The sequence below is a fragment of the Sus scrofa genome, chromosome 15, assembly GCF_000003025.6.
Source record: "Sus scrofa isolate TJ Tabasco breed Duroc chromosome 15, Sscrofa11.1, whole genome shotgun sequence".
NCBI lineage: Eukaryota > Metazoa > Chordata > Mammalia > Artiodactyla > Suidae > Sus > Sus scrofa.
Window position 1 is genome coordinate 85,562,393 of NC_010457.5, and position 13,629 is coordinate 85,576,021.

The 13,629-nt window shown below is 34.1% G+C and overlaps 1 protein-coding gene across 3 annotated transcripts in view; it reads right to left on the minus strand.

Annotated features, from left to right (window-relative positions):
• CWC22 (CWC22 spliceosome associated protein homolog) overlaps positions 1–13,629 on the minus strand; it is a 64,680-nt gene that overhangs the window by 21,235 nt on the left and 29,816 nt on the right. For all 3 annotated transcript variants that reach the window (XM_003133514.5, XM_013984315.2, XM_005671989.3), the window contains exons 5-11: positions 13,105–13,344; positions 8,439–8,567; positions 7,335–7,503; positions 6,898–6,951; positions 4,197–4,332; positions 3,900–4,106; positions 3,750–3,812 (exon numbers count right to left, since the gene is read on the minus strand). In XM_003133514.5, the coding sequence (XP_003133562.2) occupies positions 3,750–3,812; positions 3,900–4,106; positions 4,197–4,332; positions 6,898–6,951; positions 7,335–7,503; positions 8,439–8,567; positions 13,105–13,344 (998 nt within the window). The remainder of the gene's footprint in view (positions 1–3,749; positions 3,813–3,899; positions 4,107–4,196; positions 4,333–6,897; positions 6,952–7,334; positions 7,504–8,438; positions 8,568–13,104; positions 13,345–13,629) is intronic.

A 13,629-nucleotide genomic window follows, 5' to 3' on the forward strand; every position in this document is an offset into this window, starting at 1 on the left:
ACTTCATTCTGAGAAGATAATTCTCATTTCACTGAGACCCACAGTAGTGTAAGTTTATCAGTCAACAAAGATGGTCACACAGGCCTCATGTTACTGCTGAGGTAGTCAGAGACTGTTATGACAAATATGGCTAGAGAGAGCCATATGAGTAATTCTTCTGCCAGATAGAAAGTGGCCATGAAACAGGGAAGGGATGAGAAGAATGAGAAAAAGCAGATGAAGCTTTGCCAAAAGGCAAGAACGCTAGAAAAATAAATTGGGAATGGAAATTAGCATATTAGAGATAGAATATTATTAGTTCATCAACAGAAAGAAGATAGTCTAAACGGTATGAAAACAGTAATGTAAGAGACTACATTAAGCTAAACATCATGGTAACATTAATAAACAAATTACAAAAACTAACGTTCTTTCCAACGATGTGTGCTCTATCAGTCTGACAAAGATTTTATAAACCTGGCTAATAGTTCACTTTTGCATTTTTATTACGTCAGACAGGTTTTAGTACATTTTGGGGGGCCAACTTATTTTTAGGAAAATTCTTATTTCTTTATATCTACCCAAGTGTATAAAACAGGATCCACATATAATATTTAATGTTAACAGAGAGCTTCATGCTATGAGAAACAAATCATTCTACAAAAATGGAGAGTCATCATTCAGTCCTTAGCTGACATACAAATCTCCTCAAGAATATTTCTAACAAATGAGACTTCAAGAAATGATCTGAGGTGTCTGGTTTATTATTACATAATGCAACTTAGACCTTTAAAAGAGGAAACCATTTAGTATTCAATAGTAGGAAGACAGGCACTCCTGCTGTTTTCCCAAATGCTGTAAGACCTAAAACACAAGTACACCTGGGTCACTCTAAGGTGCTAATTAACTAAAGCTGTGCCCACTTCCTGCTGGGGCTGTTTTTTTATGCCAGTCTAGAAGAACGTTTTATGAAAGAATGAAGGTCAAATTGATTGTCTAGTCGTTTACATCATCCTCTCCTTTTCTCTTCACTTTAGGATCTACCTACTAAAATCACTTAGGCAATGACAACTGTATTTCATCAACTGAATAAAGCAGTGGTTTCAAAGTATGGTCTGAGAGCCCCTATGTGGGGAACACTGAGAAGTCAGGTGGTCTGTGAGGTCAAAGCTATTTTCATAATAATACCAAGATATTATTCACCCTTTCACTGTGCTGACACCTGAAACAATGATACAAAAGCTATGGGGGTTAAAACTTGCTGGATCCTGAGCACAAATCAAGGCATCAAACTGCAATAGTGGTCACTGTGCTCTGCCATATTACTGTAGTAGGAAAAACAAAAACGTTTTCATTTAAGAATGCCCTTGAAGAAAAAACAGAAAATTACTGATTTTGTTAAATATTAGGATAGGCATTGCTAACAGTCTGAGTAAGAAAATATGAAGTTCACATATAACACTTCCATTAAAAACAGATGTACAATGGTGATAGCCGTCTCCAGGAAAGGCACTTGTGTGACTGAGTTGCACAATGAATTAGTATTTTTCATTTTTACTTGAAAGAACTGCAAGCAAACTAGAGTGGTTAGGTATTTAACAGCCATTTTCTCAACAAAGTGAGACTGTCATTTCAAGGAAAATTACCAACAGTATTTGCCCCCCATGATATCAAATTAAGAGTTTTCAAGAGAAAATTAGAATTTTGGAAAACTTGTAAACCTCCCTGTGAGCCTGACAACGTCCCAATACTTAAGAATTTTCTGATGAGATAGATGGTAATAAGAATAAATTTGATTTCTTGATACTGTATTGTGTCAATTTAATTTTGATAATGTTAACATGCCAACACTTGGAAGATGTGAATAACTCAGTGAATCAAGATTTTCCAAATGACCAATACGACATGTTACAAAATCATGCATTGGTAAAAGATCCATTCAAAGTGACAGGCCAATGGATTTTCATGTTAACAAGTATGAAAATTCAAGGACATTATTTCAGGTTTCATAATGCAATTAAATTTTTAAGAAACTAATAGCTATTAAATATTAACTGGCATAGTATTAAGGAGGGATACACTCAATTATAGCTCTGAAAAGGCTATTAAAATACTCCTCCCTTTCTAACTACATTTCTGTGTGAGGCTAAATTTCCTTCATATATTTTAATAAAAACAACTAATTGCAACAGATTGAAATCAGGAACGATATGAGAATCCAACTGTTTCCTATTAAGCCAGACATTAAACTGTACAAAATATAAAACATGCCATTCTTCTTTTTAAATTTGTTTTTTAAAGTAGTTTTTGTCATAAAAATATGTAATATGCGAATATGTTATTATTATTTTGAAATGATTTAATTTTTTATATTTCCAGTTTTAATTTTTAATAAGTGTCAACAGATATAAATCCATATAAATAAAAACTCTTCGGAATCCTCAGTAATTTTCAAGAGCATAAAGATATCTTGAGACCAGAGAGTTTAAGAAGTGCTATTGTAAAGAAAAGTACTGCTTTCCTGGTATCGGCCAAAGAGGCTAAAAATGGGTGGGGAATTCCCAAGTTAAAAAAAAAAAAATTACGCCAGCTATAACAAGAATTCCATAAAATCATTTAGCATTTTTTAGAGATACTATAGAAAAAGAAGTTAATAAAAGAAAAAAGTGGGTGTAAGGGTTTCTCCATGTTTGGAAACCAGATTTTTAAGAGAAAAATGAATCTGGCTGTTGCAATGAAATGCCCTAGGAAAACAGCATCTAAGGAGAGATGTACCAGATATTGTACCAGGTTTTGGGGATAACATATAGAAATGGGGAGTTCCTTACACCGTTACTTTCCTTTTCAACATTCCAGTTCTAAGCATGACTAAAGCATGGAACGCAGCAACGACAGATTTCTAGGTCTCTGCTCTCTCTTCCTAGAAGCTTTCAGAGCCATAAGTATTTGCCAGGTAAAATTACAACTCAAGGGAAATAAATCTATAAAATTATTATATAAATACATGAAGTAATATAAATAATTACATAATAGAATAAAAGCAATGATATAAGTACCTCTGAATATTAGCTCTGGAAGAAAAATAATGACACATATGAAAAAAATAGTATCAGTGTCTAAATACATGCTCTGTGGCAATACAAAGCACTGTATTTTATTTATTCTTACACAAACATGTAACATTTACCCTTACATCAAACAAGTAACTTGTTCTAGGTCGCTTAGCTAGTAATGGCAAAAACAAAATACAAACCAATGTCTGTACAAAGCTAGTGCTTACAATATACTAATGACGTACAAATGATAATAATTAATTATCTACTGAGCACCGATTCTGTATCTAGCACTGTGATTGATTTTAGAAAGATACCAACCTGTCATAAGAAATAATTTAAATAGAGAACTTTATGAAAACATATAGCACTTAACTGCATATTAAATTGGGTGGCAATTTAAGCAGTAATTTTTAAATGGCAGTGAAGTTAAAGATTACTGGTAAAACATGAATATTTCTTAAGAAGGACAAAACTTAAAAGAGTTGTATAATTTAAACAGAGACAAAGAGGAGAGGAAAAATGAGTTAATTTAGAATGAATACCATAGATGAGCACTAGACTAACACATGGGTAAACACTGACAAGAACAGCTTCTCAAGAACAAAAATTTCAAGAGGTAGGGGTCTGTGATCTATAACTTTCTATCAGTACTATATAATTACATAAATTGCTTCTACTTATCCAAAATAAATTATTTTGTAAATTTCTACATACCCTTCTTAATAGCTTTGTACTTCTCTTCATTTTCCATAAAATTAGGGTCCATCTTGAAAACATCTTAAAAAAGAAAGAAGTTAATTAGTGTTTATTTTCAATATTTATATTCGTTTGTACTAAACTTCCCAACACCCACTCCTAACTTACTAAGAACGTCTTCTGGATTATAGTCATCTTCCAGAGGGAGCATGTGAGTGAACTGATCATCTTCTTCCACTAAGTCAAGTCCTTCTAGGATAACAGGGTGGTCCTTGAATCCATCCTTCCGTACAGCAAACATCACTTCAATCATATACTGAACTCTCTTGTCAATTTCAGACTCATGAAGAATGTTTCGAAGGCGTTCAAATATCGCTAAAGTTAAACAGAAAGATTGTACAATAAGCAATAAACATTGTGACACTCAAACGAAAGCTCAATAGCAAACCAAGAATATATACTTACCATTGATTCCTCGTGGTGACACTTGTGTTAACTTGAGACCACATTCCTTGAGAAAACCAATAGCTACTTCAACACTGTCATCTGTTGGTCTTTCCAGGAGCAAAGTGAGCATTTCTAAGCATAAAACTTCATGAGCCTTAAATAGATTTAAGACAGACAGAATGGACAAAATGATTTTACATATATTAATCTACTACTGAGAGTAACTTTAAAAATTATAAATCTACTTTTTGCAGTGATAATAAGCAAAATCTTATAATATACATAAAATTTCTCCAAATATCGGATACAATTTTTCTTTCACTTCCATTATGCATCCATTAACATTTCCTGATGCTTTTCCCCAAAATCTTAACTTACTGCACTGAATACAACTATTTGATTTATCTCCAGAAGAAATATTCTTCCTAAACTCTCTATATAAGAAATGTTATCTATAAGAAATGCCAAAATTAACCTCAAAATGTTAAAAAATAATTTACTAATTTTTAATCAGAGGTATTTTCATAATCACTATATGAAGAACAGTAATACAATTCCTTTTTATAGTATCTTTCTTCATGACCATAACTCTAAATCCATTTCCCAACTGATTCTATCAGCAACTTTGTTAGCAAACAGATGAATACTAATTTTCTCAGAAAATATCTTTCCAGTAGTTTGTAGCATGCAATGACAGTTTTGAACACTTTTTTAAAAAAATTAAATCAAACTCAACTAACTATGGTCAAATTTTGGATTTCATAAAACAATGCCAGTTAAAGAGGGAATAAAAGTCTATTGGTAAGTTTTGCTATAAATGAAAATGAACTTGGGAATTCCTACTATGGCACAGTGGGTTAAAAATCTGACTGCAGTGGCTTGGTTCACTGCAGAGGCACAGGTTCAATTCCCTAGCCTGGTGCAATGGGTTAAAAGGATCTATGTTACTGCAGCTGCTCTGTAGGTGGGAGCTAAGCTCAGATTTAATCCCTGGCCTGGGAACTACTGTATGCTGTGGGTGTGGCCATAAAATTTTTAAAAAATAAAGAAAATGAACTTACAAAGCATGTTCAAAACACTATACACTAGCTTTTTAAAATCGGACTCTTTTTTGAGATGGAGAGAGATGAAGTCTAAATTTCAACTCAGGAAAATATCCTCTTCACATTTTGCACCACATTAAAAACACATACTACTGGAGTTTCCACCATGGCTCAGTGGAAATGAATCTGACTAGTATCCATGAGGACACAGGTTTGATCCCTGGCCTCGCTCAGTGGGTTAAGAATCCAGCATTGCTGTGAGCTGTGGTGTAGGTTACAGACTTGGCTTAGATCTGGCATTGCTGTGGCATAGGCTGGCGGCTACATCTCCGATTCAACCCCTAGCTTGAGAACTTCCAAATGCCATGGGTGGCGTGGCCCTAAAAAGACAAAAAAAACATACATACTAGTTTTATTTTGGGAAGGTGGTCACAGTTGCCAGTCTTACGTTAGGGACGAGATAATATTGCCTGTACCACCGTTTGGAAGACGCAAAATACTTATTATTTTAACTGTTTTGTGACAATGCCAAAAATGTCTCCAATATAATTGTAATATACATTCAGAAACTGAAACATAATACTTCCACTATTATTGACTATGAAATTAGGTTTACGGACATGTGACATTAAGTTTCCATGTCTTAACAAGAAAATTATCATTGTAATAATATGGCTGATTAGGTTAAAATCTAAATGGTTCCTAAGTAAACATTGGAAAGAATTTTGTGTAGGAAAGAATTAAAATATTATTTAATGTTAGAGAAATAAGGTTAGGTGTGTCTTACTCTTATGTACAGATATAATTAAAAATAATTATATATCTGAAGGAAACCTTTGAATATTAACAAGAGCAATTTTATTATTTTTAAGTTTAAAGTAAAGCTAAGGAGTTCACATCATGGCTCAGCAGAAACAAATCTGACTAGTATCCATGAGGATGCAGGTTCCATCACCGGAATCACTCAGATTAAGGATCCAGCGTTGCCATGAGCTGTGGTGTAAGTTGCAGATGCAGCATGGATCTGGTGTTGCTGTGGCTGTGGTGTAGGCCAGCGGCTACAGCTCCAATTTGACCCTTAGCCTGGGAACCTCCATAGGCTGCCAGTGTGCCCCGCTCCAAAAATAAATAAATAAATAAAATAAAATGAAGCTAAATCAAAATTTAAACAGTAGATGAATACAAAATAAACACAAAAGGAAATGAGAAATTATTTAATTTAAAACATTAAAATTATTTAATCTACTATATTTATAAACTGATTATAAGAACAAAGGAATACTATACAGTTTTATACATGCATGAGCGCACGCACACCATGCAATTCTAGGGAAGAACATTTTGTAAAGAATATCAGCTATTAGGTTCTCATGAACACTAGCTACATGGGAATAAGTGGAAGAATTAGCAACTTTTAAAATAAAAACAAATTACATTCTTTGAAGGAAAAATCTGCAGTTAAGTATCCACATACAGAGATCAATTTGATAAAATATTTGTTTTGGGTTCCTCTTTATATTAAAAAATAGTACATGTATTTATTATAGTTCTAAAACTAAAATATCATCCAAGATACTTTTCCAAAGGTATCAAAACAAAGATAAGTCGCTGAAGTGGCATCAAGCCTATAGTCTAATGCCACTGAATGGCACCAAATTTTGAAAATAATTACTTACCACATTTTGGTTAATAAGATGTGCCACAAATTTTGAAGCTGTTAGACAGAGTGGCTGAAAAGGGAAAGTAGAGACAGAGTTAATCTATAAACTAAAACTGATCTTCAATTATATATACAATTTACAGTTTACTTACATAGTCTATTTAAAATATGTAACACACAAGGTAATTTTAACTTGTAAGTAAGTTACAAAATAAAAACTAGTATATGTTAGAGTGTCATTTCTGGCTAAACAGTTGTAATTCAACAATTACAGCCATCATTTTTGTTGCTCATATCAGAGGCCAGAGATGTTTATTAGAACAAAATAATTCTCATGAAACATGCAATTTTAAAAAGAATTCCATTCAGAAATCAACACTGCTCACTACAGTTAATACTGGTTTATTAGTCTGTTCACATGTGGCAGTCTATTTACAAGTCCATTATAAGTACCTTATCATTTCTTCGATAGCCTTTTCGAAAATTCAGAATTAACCTTTTGAGGATTAATTCTCCAATTTGTGGAAATTTTGAGTTGATAATTGCCACTAATGCTGCATAAACATGAGTGAAAATTGGAGAAGCACTCTGAGCTTGCAAAACAGATCTGGACAGCAGGCCTCTGATTAAAAGAAGAAAAAAGAGTCAATAATAATCACCAGTTTAATTAGACGGAAAAAGCTCACTTAAAGTATCACTCCTCTGTAAATCTTCATAAAAGCTAAATTAGGACTAAATTTTCACCACTTTTATCCAGGGTTTGTCCTACTAACAAATGGGAGTTCCCATCGTGGCTCAGCAGTAACTAATCCAACTAGCATCCATTAGCATGTGGGTTCGATCCCTGGCCTTGCCCAGTAGGTTAAGTATCAGGCATTGCCGTGAGGTGTGGTGTAGGCCAGCAGCAGCAGCTCCAATTAGATCGCTAGCCTGGGAACCCATATGCCATAGATGCAGCCCTACAAAAAAAAAGAAAGAAAAAAAAAGAAAGAGGGGAAAAAAGAAAATAGCCTTCAGATTTTAAAATAATAAAATAATAATAATAATAAATAATAATAATAAAAAATAAATAGAATACAGAAAATTTCCTAACCCTTTAAAATATCACAACTACTTAACTGCACAGAAAATGGTTGTGACATCCTTTTGCTTTTCTAAAATTTATTACTGATTTTTCTGATTTCTTTCACATTATCACTTTGCTTTAGAAATTAGACCGGTTTCAGGTAGCTCTTTTATGTATATATAAAAAACTAAATATTCATTATTCCTCATGAGTATCAATTATTGGAAGTTTTTAGTAAAAAAAAAAATCTGTGCAAAAATCATTGTGACGTCAAAGCATCTCAAAAAGTAAAAAAATCCACACAACATCTAACAGTGGAGTACAGGTTATCTGTTAGCTTACATTTTTACAAAAACTGCAATTTAAATAAATATTCTCAATTACCTTTGAAATGAGATAGCATAATAAATCAATGATTACTGTTCATGTAAATACTATATTCCTTTGAAAAACTGCTATGAAAAACTACAAATAAAATATCTGATGCTTACCTTCCTCTAACTATATTTTCTTGAAGAAGTTCTTGAATAATAATACCAATATTAGAAATGTTAACTTTGTTGATCAGACCATTGATGGACTTCTTTAAGGCTTCCCAGCTCATCCTCTGGTATGCTAAGCTGAAAAGAATTGATTTTAATACAGGTGAAAATTAAGTCAACAATTACAATAACAAGAGTTTATACTAAGAAAAATTCTTAGTGTTCCTTTATTTTTAACATTATTTTTACAAAATGACCCCAAAGTGCAGTAAAATATATGTATATGGATACATAGATTATATTCCAATCCATATTTGAGTCTATGTACATGTCAAACTCACGTACAAAGTTCTTTTAATAACATAATAAATAAAATAATGTAAGAATATACATTTTGTTCTTATGTCCATGTATACTGCAATTTACAGTATTGGTTAGATTTAGTACATGATTATTTTACACTGTAACAATTTACTTAACCTTTGTCTTCAAAGAAAATGTTTTAAAGTAAAAACAACCATTTTTATTTTAAATTACAACACAAAATATCCAAATATAAGCCACAAAAAGGAAATTTTTTATTATATTCCTTCTCATAAAAGCCTGACAGAACAAACAAAATTAAATGTTTTAAACCATAAAGAAATAGCATTAATTATAGGAAAAGGGAGTCATGTGCAATCACAAGGCTGAAAGACTGTTCTATGTATTTTAAAGATCATCTCTATATTTAGGTAGTAGTCCCAGAGATTTCTCAGCTGAATGCTAGATAGCTATACTGTGTTTTAGCTTAAAGCTTAGGTACATTATTTAGCCGAACTGGGTTTCTTTAGGTTGAACTTGATAACATAAGGTTTTTTAAAGCTCTAAAATTCAATGTTTTTTATAATTATATCTCTGCAGAGTATAATTTCAGCTGCAGAAGTCTTAACTTTTCCTGTACCTATATCTTACTGGCAGTCTGATGAAGGTGGACTTCTTAGAATAGTACATATAAGTACATAGGATTACAAAGGACACCAGTCATAATGAAATAGTTTTTGAAGCATGAAAGGAACAAAAGTTTGATACAGTATTCCATGTGCTAAACACATTTAACAAGTAGCAGTGGTAGGCATAATAATTCTTTAAATTTCTAAGTAGCATAAATAATATTTTGAGATATTTATATCAATAAATAGTCTGTTAATACTATGGTCTGATGCCTACATCCTGATAGAAATACTAAATTAGATTGGTTTAGAAAAAGATGCAATTTTCTTTCCTTCTGTTCACATTCACTGCCTGAATCCTATCCATGGACCTCTTGAAAGTCTGTAGGTTAAGAACCCCTGTTCTGAACCATCCTAAACTGTTGGTAGGAATGTAAAGTGGTACAGCCACTATGGATAACAGTGTCGCAGTTCCTTAAAAAACTAAAAATAGAGCAACCATATGCTCCAGCAATCCCACTCCTGGGCATATATCCATAAAAGATGAAAACTCTAATTTGAAGATACATTTACCTCAATGTTCATAGCAGCACTGTTTACAAGAGCCAAGACATGGAAGCAAGTGTCTAAGTGTCCATCGACAGATTAACAGATAAAGATGTGTCTCTCTCTCTCACACACACACACACACACATACACACAAGAATATTACTCAGCCATAAAAATAATGTGATATTGCCAGTTGCAGCAACATGGGTGAACCTAGAGATTATCATACTAAGTCAAGTCAGACAGAGAAAGACAAATATTTTATGTTATCACCTGTATGTGGGATCTAAAAAAAAAAAAAAAATACAAATGAACTTACCTACAAAGCAGAAACCGATTCACAGACATAGTAAACAAACCTATGGTTACCAAAGGAGAAGGAAGGAGAGGGAGTATGGGATTAAAAGATACACCCACTATACATTAAGTAAATAAAAAGATTTCTTGTATAGCACAGGGAGCTATATTCAGTATCTTATAATAACACAGTGTAAAAGAATCTGAAAAAGAATACACACACACACACACACACACGTATATATAACTGAATCACTCCACTATACACATGAAATAACACAATATTATGAATCAATTATACTTCAACTAAAAGAGAATGAATCCCTCTTCTGGAGTATAACAAGGAAAGGTGGTAAGAGCTATCTTCCCTGGTAAGGAAGAGTATTCTATCACTGACAGTGCCTTTAGCAGATACTGAAGTTATAAAAAGCAGACTGACTTGCAGCTAATTTCTCTATAGATTACATATCCCCTCACTGCCTATATCCAAGGTGGAATACTCCTCCTGCCCCTGCACTCCAGCCCTTTAGTATGCTACTATCTATAGAAGTAAGATTTATCGTTTAACAACTAGCCTGATCAATAAGTTCTTGCTGATACACTACCACAAACTCTATCAATCTTTGGTTAAAAGACAATAACAACCATAGCTGTACTTTGCAATTAGGAAAGCTACAATGAACCTGACTTAGTATCTACTGAAAGCAAAGTCTATAAACTTCTCTCAGACACTTCTACTTCTTTTGTCCTCTTTACAGCCTATAAACAGAATTCAGCTGTATATAAAATTATCTTCTAAGAATCTGTTTAAAAGTGCTATATTGTGATCTACTCAATACCTCAATACTGTGTGACAGCCTATATGGGGAAAGAATCTGCAAAAGAATGGAGATATATATACACATATATGGAGAGCGGATTCTTTTCTTTTCTTTTTCTTTTTTTTTTTTTTTACATTTTAGGGCTGCACATGTGGCATATGGAAGTTCCCAGGTTAGGGATTGGATCAGAGATGCACATGTGGCATATGGAAGTTTCCAGGCTAGGGATTGGATCAGAGATGCAGTTGCTGATCCACAGCCTCAGCAACACAGGATCCAAGCTGAATGTGTGACTGACCTATTCCACAACTCAGGCAATGCTGGATACTTAATCCAATGAACGAGGCCAGGGATAGAACCCGCATCCTCATGGATAATAGCAGTTAACTGCTGAGCCACAATGGGTACTCCTTACAGATATGATTCTTGATCTCTTACAATTAGGATGGCTTTGGATAGGACTAGAGAGAGGGAATACTTCTCACTGATGCTGCCATTACTGCCTCCCGTAAGAGGAGAATGCCTAAATTATCATGAAGCTCCCACAAACTGGAGAAGACATCTCCAAATCTCTTCTCAACATAACACTCCAGGCATCACTATCAAGTGCTGGAATATGAGACATAAGAAAAAACTTACTCTGGTTAATTTATTTATTTTTTTAATTTTTTTTTTTTTTTTTTGGATTTTTAGGGCCACATTCACAGCATATGGAGGTTCCCAGGCTAGGGGTCGAGTCGAGTAGGAGCTACAGCTGCCACCCTATACCACAGCCACAGCAACATCAGATCCAAGCCGCGTCTGCGACCTACACCACAGTTCAGGGCAATGCAGGATCCTTAACCCAATGAGCGAGGCCAGGGATCAAACCCGAAACCTCATGGTTCCTACTCGGATTCATTTCCACTGAGCCACAATGGGAACTCAGTCTAGTTTTAAATTTAATGTCATTTAAATGTTCCCTTCTAGCGCATACATTTTTTAAACTTTATTTCAAATATTTATACTTTCATATAAATGACATTTCTACTTCAAGCTAATTCTTACAACAAATTTAGATTTCATTTATATAAGGTTATCAAGTACTTTCAAGCTGCGATTAAAATGCCAGAGAAAGATGTGGGAAGACCTTCTTAACTCACCTGTAATCCGTTTTTCTCAAAGCAGAGCTATGGTCTATCACAATCTTTCTACCGACTAGTTGGCAATTGAGTGATCATTTCAATCTGGGACCATAGTTTTCCTGGTTATCATCTCATTCCACTAGAAAAAAGGTCTTGAAAACTTAGCTGCACTTTCCTACATAGTTCCTCATCATTCCAATTATTTTGAAAAGGGAAGGAAAAGTACTTCAAGGGTGAATGGTTATATATGAATTTTAATTGTTTGCTCCAGGGTAGCAAAAAACTACACGAGCTAAGACATTATGGTCTAAGAAAAGGAGGGAAAAAAAAGAAAACTGTCAACTTTGTTTCATAGATTAGCACAGGGGCTGACAAACCATATCCATGAACCAAATGCAGCCTAGAGCCTGTTTTCGCAACAAAGCTTTACTGGAACACAGCCATTCTCATTTGTTTTCATATTATATCTGTGGCTGCATTCACTATAATGGTGAGGAGTTGTAACAGAGAAAGAACAGTACACAAAGCTTAAAACAGTTTCTAACTGGCCTTTTACAGAAAAAGTTTGCTGACTCCCAGTTTGGTACAACTGGAAAGATCCATTTTAGTTCTAAAATATTGACAGTACTACTAATAATCATTCATGCAACTATAAAGGGAATAGTTTGAAAATAGGAAAACAGTAAAAACAAACACAATCAAAGAATAAGTGATCTTTCCTCAAACTTTTCAATTCACTCATGCCAAAAATAAAGACGTTATGAGCTAACATCAGGGAAAAGAATAAGCAGGGCTCACTGGAGCCTCCAAGGATAGATGGAAAGAACCCTAATTTGAGGTCTCTATCATTGTGGGCTCATGCAAATCCTCGACAGCTAAGGTCATTGGATCACACCCGATTTTTTTTAAATGAAGATATTACTGCCATGTATACTCAGTGATAATGACATGCCTGTTTTTATCTGTGATCTGTTCCTGCATCATCCGGAGCTTTGCAGGAGGAATATATGCTCCACCAGTGCGAGTAAGGAGAGGATCCAGCTCCTCTTTCTTCTTCTTTGAATTAGGTTCATCCTGAGTAGAGGAACTTTGGGTGACCGATGGTTCTGGGCTTCTTCTCCCAGGAGATGGAGATTTCCGGGACCTTTTCCGATCCACATCTCTTTCTCTGCGTTTTTCTCGGTCTCTACTTCTGTAATATATAGATTTTATTTTTGATAGAGAAAATACAATACAAATAACATTCTTAAATGTACTGATTACCAAATGGGTGAGACCATTTGGGAGCCACAAATTCAGACGGGGTAAAGTGGTTTGGAATGGTAAGGAAGTGTCTTACAGAGAAAATGTAACTTGTACTAGTTCTTCAAGGGTTGACAGGATTTACACTGGGGGCAAGGTGGAGAGTGGGAGAGGAGTGCAGGGAGAGGGGATGACACTCTGCAAGCTAGAGAAGACAGAATAACTACTGAGAAAC